The sequence below is a fragment of the Ischnura elegans genome, chromosome 6 (assembly GCF_921293095.1).
Source record: "Ischnura elegans chromosome 6, ioIscEleg1.1, whole genome shotgun sequence".
Lineage (NCBI taxonomy): Eukaryota > Metazoa > Arthropoda > Insecta > Odonata > Coenagrionidae > Ischnura > Ischnura elegans.
In genome coordinates, this window is record NC_060251.1 from 122,760,843 (window position 1) to 122,780,899 (window position 20,057).

At 37.5% G+C, this 20,057-nt stretch overlaps 1 protein-coding gene across 1 annotated transcript in view; it reads left to right on the plus strand.

Moving 5' to 3' along the window:
* LOC124161476 overlaps positions 1-20,057 on the plus strand; it is a 174,027-nt gene that overhangs the window by 4,179 nt on the left and 149,791 nt on the right. The window contains exon 6 of the mRNA XM_046537798.1: positions 6,799-6,882. Within this exon, the coding sequence (XP_046393754.1) occupies positions 6,799-6,882 (84 nt within the window). The remainder of the gene's footprint in view (positions 1-6,798; positions 6,883-20,057) is intronic.

Genomic DNA, 20,057 nt, shown 5'->3' on the forward strand with positions numbered 1-20,057 from the left:
GAAGATTAAACCTTTTCACTTAACAGAGTTTAGCTAATCGTTATTCAAGGTACAACCAAATTTTATTAAAAGCTGCCGAGAAACATGGTGAGTCGGAGTCAAGGTGATCAGCACGCCGTGTAAGCAACTTCTCCGGGCTCCATTCGACATGCATGAGGCCGCGGATATATGACAACGAATCTGGTGTTATCATCGAGTTGAATCACCATCAACTTGTATGCATACTAGAAAAAAGATTCTCCTTTTTTGGATGACCTCGAAATCCAAAATGTGCACACAGGAGGCTCGTAAATCGCCGAGGCAACAGAAAACGTTAAATTGGCAAAATTCTATAGAGCGTTCCACATTTAGTTGACATTACGGGCCTTATGGATAACAGTGTTGCCAAGCTTCCGCTCCGCCGGCAGGCATCCTAACAGCGTATGCAACCACACATAATATGGCGCCAAAACGGTTTAGTTCAAAAAGGAGTTAGGGATCGCACGAAAGACTGCGTAAATTAAGGAATGTTTTAGCGTATATTACAATACCTTTGCGGCAGTATAAAAGGAAAAGTCTTTTGTTTTTTTATGTATGTACTTATTCAATGCACAAGCTAAATAATGAATAATCTGTAATGTAAAAAATAACAATAAATTGAAGGATAATAAAAATTAGCGCCACTCCAGAATGAGACAAAATTTCTATTCCTTCCATATTATGCAATATTTTTTTGCTCTGGCTAGTATTACATGAAACGCCATATTGTATAAGACATCAGTCTTCCATTTTTCAAAATTTTCCCGTACTTGATTTATTGTAAATTAAAGATCTCTTTTAAAGCTGACATCTTCAAAGCTAATTTCCTTAATGTTCTTTTTTCCTCCACCTTGTAGTAGGCAAGGATTCCAATTTCCTTGAGTATTAAGAGGCATTATCAACCACTATAATTGTTCCTTCGGGTAAGTTTGCAAGAAGTGAGTGCTCAAACTATCTCTCGTAACACTTGCCACCCACTTCTTCATGCTCATCCATTGAGTTCTTTTTATACAGAAACACCTACGATGCTCCTTTTATGAACCCATTTTCCGTTTCTGTGTGTATAATTGCAAATCGACATCCTCGGGAAGTGGGGGCCAAGCCCAGTATTTAGTCCAGCAAGGAAAGCTTGACGCGGATTTTCTAATTGTTTGTTTCGCAAACTAATGTTCACTATTTGTCCAACATTAATCCAACTTTCGCCTGTGAATACACTCGTCCTGTGTTCGATACCTTTTTTTAGCTGTCTTAAATAATTAATTGTGCCACCAACGAATAATATCATCCCTTTCGGTAAGGATGATTCTTTTCCCCCTGTGTTAGTACACGAAGACTATGTCCAAAATAAGATGATATAGTGTTGTCATTCTGTAATCTGGGAGAATACTATCCATATTTACCGAGTTTAAGATGGATTTTAAAGTCTGAGGAATATTTTTCACGAAGGATTCATGTACCTTCCTTCTAATTCCCGATCTCACAAAATTGTCGAAAATCACTGCTCACGAATTTTTGTAAGGCTGTCTAATTTCTTTAGTTTTTGAAGGTGTTAACAATGGACGACGGGATCTTTCCTTTCTCACTCTGTAAACATTGACAATCCAAGCACCTAGTGGCCTTCAAAGTTTCTCGGCAGGCCTCACTAATGCTGGGAGATTTCCTGAAGTACGAGAAGACTTTTAGCACCAACTGTCTTTCGTGGCTTCTCTGCTTCTGAGCTTCTCACCTTATCTCCTCTTCTTTGCATCAGACATAGTGATTGGGCGCATCACAGCAGAGATAAGTGTAAAACACAGTTCACGATTCTCAAATTCAGCAGACCACACAACACTTGTTCACTCCAAAAAATGCAACGACAAACTGAACGCCTTCGTAAATTCTTCCCACGGCCCATTCGGCTAGGGTCGATTCTGGTGCAGGTTTTATGGTACCCTATGAAAGGAATTCAGAAAAAACCCAAGCCCCCTTTTGTAAAAGGCATGCGCTGGATGGGGTAGTGTTTCGCACAGATTATGAGATATATTCTGTTTCTTGGTTTCCGCGATGGGACCGAAACATCCAAGGCGAAAGCGTCTCATTTCCAAGCCGCTTGCGTACTTTCGTGTATCAATGTATTCAGATAAAAACACTGCTGTTCATAGGCGGATCCAGGGGGGGGGCACGGGGGCACGTGCCCCCCCCGGACCCTCAAAAATATGCAAGGTTTTTAATACGGTCCCATTATGATTGCGTTCGTTTTGTATTACGAGGTATCGTTGTGCCCCACCCAGAACAAATTCCTGGATACGGCCTTGCTTGTGCCCCTCCCAGAAAAAAATCCTGGATCCGCCCCTGCTGCTGTTACGACGTATGAGTATTCTCTGTTTAGGATATCAAACGAATAGATAAATATATTTCATAGTATGCATTGACAAAAAATACCTTTTCCGCCCAAGAATTTTCCCTCTGCGCGCAAGAAAAAGCAAGGAGCCCGGCCCAGCGGCGCCGTAATATTTTTTTTTAAGATCAAAATATTGTAACTCGCTTCAGAATTGATGTAAGTTAATACTTCTTTCACCAAAAATAACTTTTTAGTTTTCTTCACATTTGATACGCAGCATATAGGGACCTATGACGTAAGAAACGTAAGTTAGTAAGCGACTACTTTTTACCTAGCAAAAATCAAAATTTTCTTGTCCTAGAGGGTGTTACGTCGGCATAACAGCATTTTAACTCAATATTTGTACAATTGGTGAAGACCTTCAAAGAGAAAATAGTGTGAAGAATGTTGTGCAGAAGAATCAATTCAATACAGACAACGGTCAGGTAGAAACTGCGAGAAGAAGATAAAGTAAAAAAATACACGTTTCTGACGGAAATTTAAGGAAATGTTTTTTATAGCTTTTGTTATAATTTTTATCGAAAAACTATTGGCACCAATGAATGCAGCATCTATTTCTACATTAGAATGCAATTTTTAATCAGTGCTTAGCGCAACATTAATTTTCGTGTTGTTATTGACAACACCGCGCTCCTGGCCTTATGGAGATTAACATGGGAAACGATTCTCCATAAGAGCCCATACTGTCAACTAAATGTGGAACGCTCTATAGAAAACCTCCCTTTTACTAGATATTCAGGATTAGCGATCTTCTGCTAACCCTTTATTTCACTCATCTTTATTGACGCAATGACGATTTTTTGAGTACCTACTTAACACCGTTTTTATTATATTAGAAATGCAATAGTCACCTACATGTCACTTTTACAGAAAAAATTATAAAATTTCATCGAGACCACTGAAATATGCATAAAAATGGAATCACTAATGTCCATAATAATAATCTGTGTGGGAATGCTTTTAAGTTGATGTTTATTAGAATTTTCTTAAAATATTTCATTAAAACAATTGTCATCCTCTCATAACTTATTTTTACTACCAATTTTTTTAGCTGATTCCTGAAAAGTATTACCCAACCTTCATTGGGCAGAGAACACTTAATAAAGGAATTTTTGCTGCATGCAGCACCTTTTAGTTCCTTAAAATAATTTTTTTATTCATAAAAAGCTATCTCAATCATTACAGACCCTAAAACCTGAAAAAAATGGCAGGTCCTCATTTAATGTTTTTCTGCATTTAGTGTTTTAAATTTTGTCCCCGCTGAAAAACCTTAAATCAGGATTCTACTGTACCTCCACAGATGAAGGGGTTGGTATTTCCTACTGGCAATTTTTTTCTCTTGCAGCATGTGATGCATATCTACTTATGCGCTTACAATGGTTAAAAGTTGGAAGATAGGCATCCAGAGTTCTCTTCTTACTCTTTCTACCTGCCCATCTTAACGCACTGCACCACTGCAATGAAAATGAACTGCTCTAATAGAATCTCATTGCATATCTTGTACATGATAAAACACCCAGTCAGCTGTTGCTCTAAGCAAGGGACTTGCATTCTGCAGCCAATATTACTGTGGTGCAGATGTTCTTTATAATCAAAAGGGAGATAAAAGGGTCCACTTCAAAACTTGACAATCTATATGAGAGACTGTTGAGGAGAGGTAGCAAATTTTCTACTCAACCTTAGTTTATAATGTATTGTTTCTTATCATGGTTTTTTTAAAGGGATAAAGATGATATGAGTATATTTTATTTTCAGTTTATTAGATGTAGATTTTTTTATATTATCAATGAAGTCTGAAAACTAATCAAAATGGTTTGTACTGTCCGACTCTAAATCGAATATCATGTATTATCCCTTTAAAAATGCTCTTCATTTTTTTTTGGAAATGTACCCGTTTCCATCTCCTTGACAGCGAGAATGTGTGTAATTTTTAGGTGTCCTCTAGTGTAAACATCAAATGCCACTTGCTGAAGTCAGAAAAGAAAACATTCAGAAAATAGAATTTAGTCCTCTAGAATCCTGTTTTGCGTCAATGTGGTGTAACCAAGGCGACAGGTGTGCGTAGTGGATGAGCATGGATTGGTGGATTTGTTGTGGCCAACCCTGCATCAAATTTCAACCTCTCTCCGGCTGTGGTGCCATGCACACCTTTTGGACTGCTTGTGGCATCATATGCTCAGCAGTCCAGCAACACCTTGCCCGATTGTGTCCACAAATATCCACAGGGAAGATTGACGCCTCGGTGGCTTAACTGGCTAAAGCACTTGACTGGAAATCGGGGGATCCGGGTTCGAATCCCGGTCAAGGCGAATGATTTTTTTCTCTGTGGATTTTTCGCACAAGCAAGGTAGTAAGCATGTGGGTGAGCACATCGTGGAGAGCACCGATTTATTTGTAATCTTAACTCTAACAGGCCTCAAAATTATTGCAGATTTAGAGGCTCCCACCTTAATTTCTGATATGGGGTACTTGGTGTGAAGAGGTAGATATATATCTGTTAAAAGTCTGTAAAATATTTTCAATCATTCTCACATGAGTTGTGAAATTATACTACATACTTAATATTCTAATTACCAGGCAAACTCCCATGATTTCTTGTTAAAATTTTAACATTCATATGTGGGCGACAATGACTATGAAACAATGTGTGGTATAAGTATTTCAATCAAAGAGATGTCTTATGAGACATGCACTATTATGTTGGCCATGTAATTTTGTACTAGCAATTATTATTGCTTCTAGGGATTGATTTAACCTGTTGTGTTGTTGGGTGTGGTGATGCCCAAAGGCAATGGTTGAGTGAAGTTTTGCCGTTGAGGAAATAGAGTTTCTGCTTGTGGCTCTCGTAGTGTTGGATTGCATTTCTATCCATTGCTTTTCAGGTTAGCTGTGTCCAAGTAGTCATCAGAACTGAACTTAGATGCAGCTAACCAGAAAAGCAATGGAGAGAGGAGATAGGGTTCTTCTAGCTCTTCTCCTTATAGCCAAATGATTTCTAGCGGCATACAGTTTTCTTCCTGGGATGCAGGATTTCTGACCTGAAGCTGCATTTTTGGTGCTCTCTAGGAATTTTTTTTTTACGATTTTCGACCATTTGTCACCATTTTTCAGTTTCATTTGTATTCTTTGATTTGTGTGGTAAAACTTCTTTGACTCTTACTTCGTTTCATCATGCCTGTATTGTTACCTGGAGTTTTGAAATGTTACTTTTTATGGAAGAAGAAATGCAGCTCTGCATACTTATGTATTGGAAATAGTTTCAAAATTCAAATTCTTTTAGTTTCCCTACTGTCCAAGGCAGTGGTGGGGGGGGGGGGGGAGATTTTGGGGGATAGAAGCTCCCCAGAGCATAGATAAATTTTTAAGTTTTATCCATTTTACTTAGTTGTAATAATATTGCTTATAGAATAATGTAAGGATGAATAAAATATCCCTCAGAAAGCGTTAAAACTCACCATTTTGAACCATTTGGCCGCTGCACCTCCCGCTTACCCTAGCTGGTATTCTATACCCCCAAACCCCCCCCTAGTAGTATTAATTGAACATAAAACCCCCCCTAGCCTCAATTCTTAGCTGCACCCCTGGTGCAAGGTGTGTGGCATTTGGGTGGAGAAATACATGCTATACTCTGCAATTGATTCCTTATGGTATCAATTTCATCTTCATTCGATGACAGAGTGTTTCAGGGGGGGGCTGTCATGGTGATATGATCTCTTCATTGCCATGGAGAGCTTGGATCATTCTATCATATTTTATATCCGAATTGTATCTTGAAGTTAATGGCCTTTAATTGTTGTGTATTGCACCTGCTTTGAAATGCAGAACAGATCAGAAAAACAGAGATCACCTGGATATGATATCTGATTGAGCCCAAACTTCTGTGCTCTAATTAGAAACAGATTTGAACCAATGTCACATAAAGACCAATAAATTTTCAAAGGTGTGGTTTTTAAATCATCTTAATTTGGAGGAGGATGAAACAGGAGAAGAAGTGGTCATTCTCTGGGGAAGATAAAGTAGACTTAGACTCTGAGCAGCCTGTCCCTGCTGCAGCATTTGCGCACAATGTTGACATCCAGGTCCTGTTGACCACCCGAATGTGTTCTTGCCTGCCTAAGGATGTGAGCACAGGGAGCAAGCCCATTGATTGATTCAATCTAGAATTCAAACATCCGTGGGAGAACATGCCATAGTTTCCTTAGGTGCTCACAATACATGTCCTTAGTTGTGCTTTTTGTGTGAATTAGGTGACTGACTCGCTTAGATGTAGCCCGATTCGTAATGACTGCTCATTATTAAAGTTCTCTAGGTACCTTCGTTTCTTTCCCCTACTTTCATATGCTTTCTAATGTGTACTTGTGATAACATTTTGATTCACCCCTTAACATTCATTCTCCTAGTGGGTTTGATTACCGCCCATTTGTCATTAACTGGTGCATGAACCTTAGAGTGCTGGACGGCTATCTTGTGGATGCCAAGGAAAGGTAAGAAGTTAGTTGTTGTGCACGTCCTTCTATCTAGAGAAGCCCTCTCATATCCTTCAAAAGGATTTCACGACAAGGAAACATCTCAAGATTGATTATTCCATTGTTGGAAAAAAACTGCATTCACAGATACATAGTACCCGGGTGGCAAACAAGTAAGGTTCTAGGGAAGTCAGGTTTGTGCATAAATCAGATTCTAATCAACATCATGCAGAAATAATGGTCATATTAGTAATATTTTATCAAAAATCTCTTTCGTTTGATGTAAACAATTAACATAATATATACTTGATGTAATTGGGTTATAAATGAAGTTGCGTGATGATGTGTCCACTGTGAGGGAAATTTTTTTATGCCTGGGAAGCAGATTTTGTGAACGAGTAGGAGGTGATTGGCATCTCAAGGGAAAACCACTAATGGCTTCATTAATCTTTAAAAAGTACAATCTTGTGAAATGAAAATATTTTTAAATCTCATTGAGGAGCTCTTTCCTTTAGCATGGAAGGTCATAAAGGCAATCCATTACTCAGAGATTGCTGTACTTCACACCTCATCGGTATTTGTGAGTCCTTCGCTGTGAATGGCTGAGCTTACACATTTGGTAAAAGCTCAACAGGAACAACTGGTGATATGCGAGGGACACTTGCTCGTTGAAAATAACTTTTACTATTTAGCAGAATCATTGTAGTATTCCCCATCTGCCTCATTTATGCACAGCAAATACATTGTGTCCGGCAAATTTTATAGTTGTAAAGCTATTTTTTGTGGCACATTATCGGTTTCAGTTCCCAGCCTTAAAAGTGACTTCGTATACAAAAGAGCTACGTACAAATTTTTATATGGATGACCTTAGGACTTATTTTTTGAATGAATGGGCTGTATTCATTGTTGTGACTTTCCTGAATCATTGCTATCTGTTAAGTGGTGCACATGCTAAGAACTTGTCAGAAATAACTGTTGACAACATTGTGATTAAAATTCACATTGTGAGTGAAAGCAATGAGGTGGTAATGGCCATCTAAAGTTGGCCACTTCTTTCATGCTCTATGCATCACAAAGGATTTTTATGGAGAAAAATGTTTCTAGTCAATTCATGTGAGTGGGAGGAATAATGAACCTTTTCTTCATTCTGTCTGGGTTTTCTTGAAAAATAATTGTTCTGTGAGAATCTTTGCTATCAACTTGTTGATATTTCCTTGTCCGTGGAGTCAATCATGAACTAAATGTTTTGTTTGTACAGTCTGTGGAGAGTTCACTCAACTGCTCATTGACTTCTTCTTTCTGAGTTTGCATGGTGCTTCCTCTGTGCTTAGTTTAGACACCAGCTCAGTGTAGACACTGACTTGTGGCTCTAGCATGCATGCTTTACCAACACAATGGTATTTAAGTCTTCAAGGAAGGAAGGTTTTTAAAAATGTGTGAAAAAACAGTAATATTGTTTTTGAATTGCTAATTTCTTACTATTTTCATCTATGTCTTGATTAATGCTCTTAATCCATGCTAGAAAATTCAAATTATTATTAAATCAGCACTATTTGCAGTGTTTAACTGTGTAAGAAATAATTTGTTTACTAATTCAGTTGAATCATTTGAAGCTGAGTGAGTACTGTGGAGTGCCAATGTTAAAAGTGACAAAATAATCTGTGGGTGCGATATCAGTGCATATAGCCTCTCTCTCAGTTGTACACACTATCTTTTCTCCTCCACAGTTCTCCTAGTACGTATCCCTATTGTATGTGTATTGCATCTCTCTCTTGCATCCCAAACTTCGCCTAACTCAGCAAAATACACTCACAAGGGCAATGACCAAGTCCAAATCTTGGTTTTCAATCAAATTTTGCATGTTAGTAGTTCTCTGGATGCCAATTGCAAATTGTACATGGGGTTATCTAACCATTAGGCTAGTCAAAGAGAGGCTTTCATTTAGAGTAGAGCTGTGTCATTCATGAATGAATCGTTCAAAATGAACAATTCAATGGCATGATCTACATTACACAACATTTTCCTCTTGAATCGTTCAAAATGAATAATTTGTATGGAAGATTCAAATCCGCCAAATTCAAATTGTTCAATGGGAATGATTTGAATGTGAATTGTCTGCGTTGTTGCACACCAGGGATTGTGAACAGCCGTGTTAAGAGGAGGTAGTTCACCTCTCCAGTTTTTCCTTAGTCAACGTAGTTTACTAATATTTTTCACAGAGGGCAGCACGAAAAAGTGTAGGTAGTAAGCACTAGCAATGAGTGGCAGAAATGGACATTTGAATATGTCATCGTGTATGCAGTAATGATATTACTCGCATATCCTGAAATACAAAACTTGGCGTTTATTTTAAATAAAAACTAACAGTTACTAACTTTTAAGTAATTTTTATTGATTGAAAATAGTTATACACTTACCAGGGTTCCCACTCAACCGTGAAAACCTTAAAACCGTGAATAAGCCGTGAATTTCGTCTACCGTGAAAAAACCTGGAAATAGCCGTGAATTTTGCCATGAAACCTTAGAAATCTCTCAAACCTATTTGTAGAGCTACGATTGGCGGATTAAAAGAAAAATCTATCTTTCGACCATGTTTCAAAGCGGAGTCACGTGCAGATACAGTCCACACACATTTTTCTGCACACTAGTATTCGAAGCACAATTATTAATTGGTCCGTGTGCCATGACAGCACATTTAAGCCTGCGATTGGAAGACATTAACCCTGGCAACAAAATCAGGCACTTCTTCTTCACTTCCCTGCTCCCTCCATTTTCCCACTCACACCCTTTAGCCGGACCTGAATTGTGCTAACGATAGGTGACATCATAAGAGATAGCACTTTCATTGCTGCATTCAAGGCATCAGTTGCGTTTGTTACATTTTTAGTTAGCGGGTGGCCGATGATTGTTACGCGATCAATATTTCTGCCTAAAATGCCTGATCTACTAACCGTGAATTTGATGACATTTAGACCGTGAAAACCTGGAAAAAACCGTGAATTTTGTGATGTAATTGGAGTGGGAACCCTGCTTACATAACAAGGCAACATTAACATTTTAAAAAGTATGAAAAAGAGCACTGACAAGCAATAGATCACTACTTCAATGTCTAATGTTAGGTGCAATTGTAGTAAAATTTGCAATCAATGCAGGCAATTAAACCAATGGACATAGAAATATTGCTTAATCGAACACATTGAGCAAAAGACAGATGTGAATGCAACGCATTATTAGGTGCGAGAGCACTAGGGCTATGACTTTTTGTTAAAAATTTGATTTCCTGTTCCGCAAAACTTTCGCCCAAGAATGATGTCAGAAGTCTTAGTTTTGTTCTAATTTAAAAAAAGTCACCCCAACAAGAAATAGCTAATTAGAATTTCAGGCATATACAGGGGTACATCCCTGTTCTTTCAATAGCCTTGTCAAACGTTTTTCAAAGATCTCAATCTGTTTGATGGAACTCTATAGAGTAGTCTGGATGTTTGTAAGACTCTCTGAAGTCTTCCATGACAGTATTGAAGTTTATATTACTTAAAATAGAAGTGTTCAGAGAGTTCTAGAACATTCTCCAATTTTTAAATATGTACTGTATAAGTTTGTGCTCTTCTTATTAATTCTTATTCTTAATTTCTTATTAATTTGTTCTAAGACTCCAACTGCAATTTGAAATTATGTCGTCTCATAAGATAAGTGCAACTACTATTGAAAGGAAAGAGAAGATCTGGGAGAAGAATCTTCCTCAATTTCAAGATTCACATAGGAAAAGAAGAGCTGTTCCACCAGAAGAACAGTCCCTGGAAAAGAACAGCAGGGTACCACTGAAAATCCCAAGTTTTTGGCCGCTATCTAATCCTTGGAACATCTATCAAAGGAAGGAAGGAACGAGTGAAAGAGGTTACAGAAGTTACAAGTTTGTGGCAAAAGAAATGAAATTTCTTAACTTTATCAAATCAAGTAGTACAATCAAAACTAGAACCTGTGCTAAAACCTATGATGAATGTGTAAATTGAGGAAAATGCTATTCTTTGAGTGAAGTATTTGACATAGCAAAAGATAATGCGGAATGGCTGTGCAGTGAGGATAGAAAGTTATATCATCCACAGATTGAGAGTAAAGGAAAATTTGGGTATTCTACTAAAAAGGCAAGTAATGAATTTATCCATCCATCCCAAAGAAAAAAAAATGACTTTGGCATCTACTTCGTCAACAGCAACTGCAACAATAATGTCAAATTGTGTATCAGAGACTGAGAGTGAATATCCAGAGTCTGAAGAAGAAGAACCCATGCAAGAAGTACAGTAAAACCAAAACTGCAACAAAATTAGTAACATCTTTAAATTTATCAACCAGCAAAGCATCCGCAGTTTGTCAACAGCTATTTCAAGTCGGAATTAATGTGGATATGCCTTCACAATAGGGTATTTACAGATCCACTATTTAAGAAGCCATTACAATCAAAGAAGAAATGAAGAAAACACAACAATTAGAAAAAATTTTAACTAAAAAAATATTATAGTCTGAGGTTTCAGGCGAGATGGAGTGGAAACGTGACATAATGAAAATGAAAAAGCAGGAGCAATTTCCACAATTTTACATTTATTAATACGACCGGTTTCGCTTTTCAGCATCATCAGGTACAAAAATATCAAGTGCGCTGTGCTTAAATAGGAAGGTAGGAGGGGGTGGTGGGCGGTAAGGCGGGGGAAGGGGATGGAGGGAGGGTGTACAGTCACGGGGCTTGGGAAAACTGAGGATGGGGTTAGAGAGGAGTATGACAAATACACTAATTGTCCTTAATGTCTTCCTCCAAGGGGAAGGTGGGAAGGCCCCTGGTACCCTCTCCGCTGGGTTCCAACGCTCCAGTCGCTCGGTCCGGTCAGCTACCCCTGGATGCCTCATGGTGTCGGCCGTCGAGGAGGATGAGGGGGGGGGGAGGGGGAATGGCTAATGGAAGTCAATGGATAGGAGGGGTGAGCTGGTGTAATACAGAAGTTCGTTGAGGAGGGGCTTATTATTATTGATATTTTTGTACCTGATGATGCTGAAAAGCGAAACCGGTCGTATTAATAAATGTAAAATTGTGGAAATTGCTCCTGCTTTTTCATTTTCATTAAAAAAATAATGGAAATTAGAATCCAAACAAATGGAAGCGTGTAAAGATGATTTTTGCTAACACTACAAAAGTGAATACTGGAAGGAAAAATGGAGTAGTTATTCAGAGTTTGCTATAAAGAAACTGGAAAAACCACAATTCATTGCCTGTCAGCATCATGTTCTTGATCGAGTACTTCGCTTAGTAATGGATAATGAAATTGGAGAAAAAGAGACATCTCCCAACTTTGAATATCCATTTATTCCGGAACTTGTAAATAATAACGAGCAGCTAAAATGAATTTCAACAATTATTAAGAAGAGATTACTGAATCAGCAGGGTGACGTGATGATATGAAATTTCTATTTCATTTAACTTGGGTTTTCCATTTTTTAAGGAACTAGCAGATTTCCTAAAGTAAAGTTTCAGAAAATACCTAATTTAAGTAATGCCAGGTGGAATTCCCGAGCAATACTAGCTCTTTTGTCATTTATTCTTTTACCAGAAAAAAGACCTCGCTACTCAAAACTTGTAGATTGATCTCCGACAGTTGGGCAGTACCAGTGGGGTAGCCATGAATAACGTTTGTGATTTTTTAACCTCATTTTTTTTTCTTTGGGATGGATGGATAAATTCATTTAAGTTTTTTAAAAACGGTGTAGTGAGCAGAGGGTTTTAAACTCCTTGTAACACTTTTTATAATCGAAATAACTTCATTTGTCAAAGAAATCTTTTGTAAATTCATGATTTTTCAATATTTTTTTAATGCAGATAAGTAATTGTGTTCTATATTTCGGTGGTGGGGGTTGGTCCCGACCCCCGGACTTCCCACCCCCTTGCTACGCTATTTCACAGATGTGTGTCACTACATTAGTGTTATAAAATTGCATCATTATAATTTAATTTTTAATCTAAATTTAAAAAAACTGCTATAAAATGACTTTTTCACCTTATACGTTAAAATGGTAAAAGTAGTTTTTTGGGTTGGGGGTGACCTTTTTCAAAAACAAAATAGAAATAATGTCTTTTTCTTTACTTTTGAACATAAGTTCATCAATTTATAGCACAGGAACATGGGGTTACAAAAAAGTCATAACCTTAGTGAGCACTGAATAGCAATCCAACTACTAGCTCAAACACTGGCATATGAATTAAAAGGCAGTACACTACAACATAACCATGCAAGACAATTAAACCATCAGGCAGTCGGGGGCACAAAAAAACAATCAACAAAACAAGATGCATCACATGGATCACGAGAATGCCTGACTTGCCAAGAGAACAGAGTCAACATGTGGTTTTTCCGGCATGGGCAAGTTCCACAGAAATAAAAACACGGTTTGAATTCTTGGAAATATACCCTCCCGTACATCCCCCTCCCTAACTCCACCACCTCTCCTACTTAGTTTACAATGCTTTACCTAGTTGGCATGACAGTGCCCCAAGTTACGTGGAAGCCCCGTGGTAGGTGTGCTTCAGCAGGGTCTGATGCTCACCTACCACGAAAGACTGTGAATTATCTTTAGATTCTAACTAATTGTAGTACAGGTTGGTAATAAGAACAAACTTGTCACCGTCATTGCTATTGATATGACTCTTACTATGTGTGGTATGTATTTTAGTATGATGGAAGAAAATATATACACCGATTTCATTTATGATAAAATCTTTTTCACACAGTAATCAGTATTCTGACAATGTCAATGAAATGAAAATTCTTGAGGCACAGGAATTTTAAAGATGGAATTTAAATGCAGTCTTCATTCTCACTTTTAAAGTTTTTAATTATTAAGAAAGGAATAGATACATGCAATGGAACACTTAAGAAAATGTCTGCAATTTGACGGATTGAACTTGGTAAGAGTTATTTACGTTAAGTCTCTAACCTTTCACAATAAATTAATTGTACGCGACAAATTTTGCATAGCATAATATTCAGACAAATCGAATATGTTTTAAAATCAGAAAACCATTAATTAAAAATTATTTAAAATGAAAAATAATCTCTGAATTGCAATTCATCATAATATTTTGAATGCAGTAAGTTGGCAGATTCACACGGATTTGAGATTCAGATGGATTCGATATTCAAAATATCGGATTGGAATAATTCGATATTCGATATATTGGATCGGAGATTCCCTCGGTTCATTTGGTTCATTATAAACAATTTAAAGAACTGATTCAGTGCCACGAATCAAATCCCATTAACTGAATCTACAAAATGAACCGAAATTCCCACCTCTAATAATAAAATTTATCGGAAAAATACATGGAAGCTAGATTCTCTAATAGTGAGAAGGGTGATAGGGATGAAGTTTTTAAAGGTGATGATTTTGGTGCATACTATTAAATTTTGGTGTTTTTCTGGCGTATATGAAGTGTGAAGTTCTCTCAGGAACTCTATCAGATGACTTGTTTTCCCTAAAGCCACCGGTTTTTTTCGGACTCGAGACTAACATTAGAACGTCTTCTGCCGAGAACTTAAAATGAAAAGTCTTCTTATTCACAGAACTTACGTTGTCAGTCTGAGATTACCTAGAAAAAGCTCCACTTATGTTAAGACATTTAATTTTATGATTTTACGCAGCAAGAATCGGTGTTAGTTATGGCTAAAATACTGCAATTGAATAAAATTTGACTTGTAGGTTGCTGTTCCATTTATTTCAGAGAAAGAAATACATAGGTGGAGTTCGATAGCTTTGACTTTTCTTGCCTTATTTGAGTAAATAAATATGTTCTATATCAATAATGATAACACTTGTCTCGAACTCACAGTTTTGTAAAAGTACTGTTAAATGATGAGAAAACAAGAAAGAAACTAAGGAAGGAGGACACATCTTAATAATTAAGGAGCAAAATTAATTTGTCTTCTTTTGGTGGTGCAATTCATTGGTTGTAAGTAAAAAAAACGAGAAACGGATGAACATTGTTGATACATTAAAAAAGATGATGACTATTAATAATAATAATAATCTTTATTGTCCAGAGACCATATACATGCTATAGGATTCGTCAATTTACAATATAATACATTTTTACCATTATGATTATCTTTACTAAATGTTTACACAAAATGATTTACAATAAAAAAAGTCATTTCAAGTCGGATTAAAGTCATTTTGACATGTCTTGAAAATATTCCTCAGTTGAATACCGTATAAGCTTGTGTAAGAGGCGCACCCCTATTTTGAGCATCGAAGCTATGAAGAAAAAAAATTTTGTGACATTTTTTTTATCCTATCGTGCGGTGTTGCAGACATATGCCTGGAATTTCGACAGTTATCGAAATGTCCTCTTTCAGTACTATTTGAAAGAGGAAATTTTGATAACTGCGGCGGCATAAGAGGGAGTAGAAAGAGTTCCGATCCTCTCTTTGCATACGCCAACGCTCTACGTTGCTTGTCCTACTCACGAACAATTTTGTTTAAAAGCTCTCGCAGGAGTATTGCAATAGAATTGCAGCCGTGGAAAATTTTAAGGCAAAACACGACAGGCAAATGGCATGAGCTTTCCCAAGAGATTGCACAACAATTGGGGCAATCTCAGCGCCGTAGGATAATAACCATGTCGTAGATTTAAGGCCCCTTGCACACGCACCGATTTTGGACGGCCGGTAAAATATCGGCCGTCCACATTCCAATAGTGAACAATGGGAGAGCATTGGAGCTTGCACACGTACCGACCACACGCCGGCACCGGCAAAATGCCGGTTAGCTGCCGGCTATTGTCACTGTGGATCGCCGACGCCGGCTCAAAAACTTAGCAACGTATCGTTTGACCGGTAAAAATCCGGCGTGTGTGCAAGCATCGCTTCGCTGGTAAAATATCGGCCAATATTTTACCGGCCGTCCAAAATCGGTGTGTGTGCAAGGGGCCTAACAGAACTACACTCGGCTCTCCATCAGCTAATGCCTCTGCCGTTTTTTTCCTTTCTGAGACTCCACAGGAAAATATCAAGTTACAGGGGAACAATGGAAACGTGTATCATCCCTACCCCATTCCACCAACTGACGTTTTTCGGTCTACCAGGTTCAATTCCCCGAGTTTCTGGAGGTCAAATGCTACGTGAGTCACCTTCTGAGCTCGAAGATATATCGATATCTTTCAGCAATTGTATGACACGCACGAGGTTCTAAAAAGAATTAGACCTAACGCGACGTATATCTTACAGCATTTAAGTTTTTTGAGCTCTAATTGATTGACACAAAGATTTATAGCTAAAATAAGGCTACTTATATTCAACATAGTCCAAACAGCACAATTTCGGAAGAAACAAGCGTAGCATAAGCGCATTCAAACAAGACGAGACGGACTGGAAACTCAGGCAACGCAAACTGCGTATATCACATTGCTGCGCCTTCGCCCCTTCGCTTTAAAGGCAACGACGTCACATGCAAGATCGGACGTGTTCTTCCCTTGCTCCTTCGCTCGTAGCTTTAAATACGGAGGGGAGGGAGCCCTCTTCCCCTCGACCTCTCCTTCAGCGCTCTTCACTTATAAGCATTTCCGATTTCTTCTATCCACTATTAAGTCCAACAATGAGCACACTCGTTCAAAATTTTTCAACCGCAGGTTTTGACACTAATATTACTATATGCAGTATAAATGCCGCGGGATGCCCACTCGTGGCAATAAATTTAGCGCGCGCTCAGGAGCGAATCACCCCGCGCGATCTTTTCAATGTTCACCTCTGGGGTACCGACGTGACGGCGCGATGCTTGCAAGAAATTCAAACAGGAGCATTTTAAAAATGCGTCACTAAGGGAGAAACTCCCCTGCCTGCCGCTTGATTTTGACCCAGGGTTTCAGATGACTGACTCACACTGAAAACCAAGGCCACTCAGTTCCCCTTGAACTTGCAACCGGTGAAGGGGAGGGGGGAGAAGATAAGTTTGTGTAAGAGGCGCACCCCCATTTTCGGCTACAATGTCTGGGAAAAAAGGTGCGCCTCTTACACGCGCTTATACGGTATTACAATTTTTTATGCAACATGTTTTGAACTCTATGTTTGAAACAGTTAATGCTATTTATGTGTCTTGTCTCTTTGGGCAATTTATTATATATTCGCGGACCTATAGCTTTAGGCCCCTGAGTGGTTGCTTTAATGCGGGTATAGTTCAGGTGAAGTGCATCATGGTTTCTGGTGTAATGATGGTGAAAGTCAGAATTCCTCAGGAACTGCCTGCCGTAAGTTTGCTTTAATAAATAACAAAGTTACGAGTATGCATACATATGGGAGTGGGAGGATATTAAAGCTCTCAAATAAGGGGCGACATGGTGTACTTTGAGGTGCAAATGCCATAAGCCGGATCACTTTTTTCTGCAATTTGAAGACTTTTACTGCTGAAGCAGTTGATCCCCAAAAAATGATGGTATTAATAATTTGCGAATAGAATTGACAATATTATAGGGTACGCAATATCTCACTGTTGACAGTATATCTAATTGACCGCACAAGGAAGTAAGTAGAACTAAGTTTAGTGGTGAGATATTGTATATGTTCAGCCCATGATAAGTTAGCTGTTAATTGGATGCCTAGGAATTTAGTACTTTGCACCTGGGATAGTTGTTGTCCATTTAGGTTAAGCATGAGGTCATTCTGGTATCTGTGCATGTTGGAGAAGTAAATTACCAAGGATTTATCAAGGTTTAACTCCAGACTGTTATTTTTGCACCAAGAGCTTAATTTCTTTAGTATTTCCTGACTGTTAGCAACCATGTTAGGATAGGATGGTAATAATAATAATAATAATAATAATAATATTTTATTGGTCACAGAAAAGATATGAATATACATATATAGGACCCGTCAGGAAAACATAAAAATCAAATCAAAAATACAAAGTAACTCACAATATATATATATATACATATGTTACATTAGTTGCGAGGCATCCTCAAAGAATTCATCAATTGAATAGTAGCAATGATCTAAAAGATATTTTTTTAATTTTGCTTTGAAAAGGCCAGGTCTGATTTCGTCTTTGATTGATTTAGGTAATTTATTATAAATTTTAATACTCATATTGATAGGCCCTCTACTGAAGAGAGAAAGATTTTGTTGCCTCACTGCGAGCTCATTTCTACTTCTTGTATGATAATCATGAATATCGTTATTCAAGGTAAGGCACAACTTTTGTTTAAATTCTCTAATTAACATCACAGCATAATAAATATATATACAAGGAAGGGGAAGGATCTGTAACCTTTTGAAAAGATTACGGCAGCTAGCTTGTTTTTTAGCTTTGCATAATATTCTTACCGACCATTTTTGTAGTTTAAAAAGACGGACTGACTTAGGGGAGTGACCCCAGGCTAAAATACCATATTTTAATCTACTATAAATATGTGCATAGTAAATTGATTTAGCTGTTTCTGTATTTGTGAGCTGAATCACCCGTCTAATTAAGTAGCAGCCTGAAGCCACCGAGGATGAAATGCAATTTATATGGGTATCCCAGTTTAGATTTTCATTGATGGAGATGCCTAGAAATTTGGTATCAGTAACCCGCTTAACAGTACAATCCGAAAATTTAATATAAGGGCTGTAATCAATTTTTTTTTGAGTAGGATGGAAAAATATAAAGGAAGACTTGGATTTATTTATAGCCACTTTGTTAGATGAACACCATGTTTCCATTTTGATGACAGCATTTTGAGTGGGAGCAACAATATTGCCATCATGTTTCAGTAGATGATTTGTATCATCAGCATACATAAAAATATTTCCTTTTAATTGTGAGGGTAGATCATTGATATATAACAAAAAATGCAGGGGCCCAAGAATGGAGCCTTGAGGAACACCCCTCAATATCTCCTGGTGAGGTGAGGTATGTTTAACCATGTTATCGGTTATAATGGTTACTGCCTGGGTTCTTTTTTCAAGAAATGACCTGATTAGATTGTTTGCAATTCCTCTCATACCATATATATGGATTTTCTTCAAGAGAGTCTCATGGTCAACAGAATCAAAAGCCTTAGACAAATCATAAAAAATACCAACGGTATTGAGGTGATGACCTTCAAGACCTTCAAGAACAGAGTCAATAAATTTATAAATGGCAAGTTCTGCCGAAAGACCACCTATGAAACCAAACTGAGATTTGGATAAGATGTTGTTTTTTATCAGGAATGACATTATTCTTTTTGAAATGACACTTTCTAATATTTTAGAGAAAACTGAAAGTTTTGATATGGGTCGATAGTTTTCAATTGATTGAATATCACCCTTTTTGTGTAGAGGAGTTACAACTGCCATTTTTAGTTTGTCAGGGAAAATACCCGAGGAGAGAGAGGCATTGACCAAATGAGTGATAGGAGTAAGAAGATATCTTATGCAATTACCCTTTAGGAGGGAGCAGGGAACCCCATCCCACCCTGCTGAGTGTTTTGTATTAATTTTATTAATGATTGATTCTATTTCTTTCTCATTAGTAGGGTAAAGGTACATGTTATTTAGAACAGAGTTATTTTGAGGACAATTTTCTGTATTGACTTGTAACATAGATGATGTTTTCAAGGGATTGAGAAAATGCGTATTGAAATTAACTGCAATCATGTCTGGGTCTGAAACAAGAATATCATTGTGTAAGATTTCTTTGGGTGATTTATTCTTTCTCAATTTTCCAGTGGTGTTATTTATTATATTCCAAGCTGTTTTTGATTTATTATCAGAAGAATAGATGGAATTGATATTACAAGTCCTTTTAGTAGTGGTGATTAAACTTGAGTAGTACTTTTTGAAAGCAATATATTGTTCCTTAATAACATTGTCATTGGTAGCTTTGTAAGCTGACCACAGAGCTTTTAGAATTTGTGAGTTTTGTATTACTTCAGGAGTAACCCAGGTTTTATTTTGCGGTCTATTTGAACTAGCTTTTACAAGAGGAAAGCAACCATTGAAGAGCGTAAGGAAAATATCCAGGAAATTATTAAATTTATCATTCACTGATTTTGCACTATATACAGGATCCCAAGTAGTAAGTTGCAGATTATTGCAGAAATCTTCAATGTTTTCCAAGGTGAAAATTCTTTTTTTAGAGAAGAATGATTTGGTAGACGAGAGTGAGGATATTGGTACATCTATGGTTGTAACTAT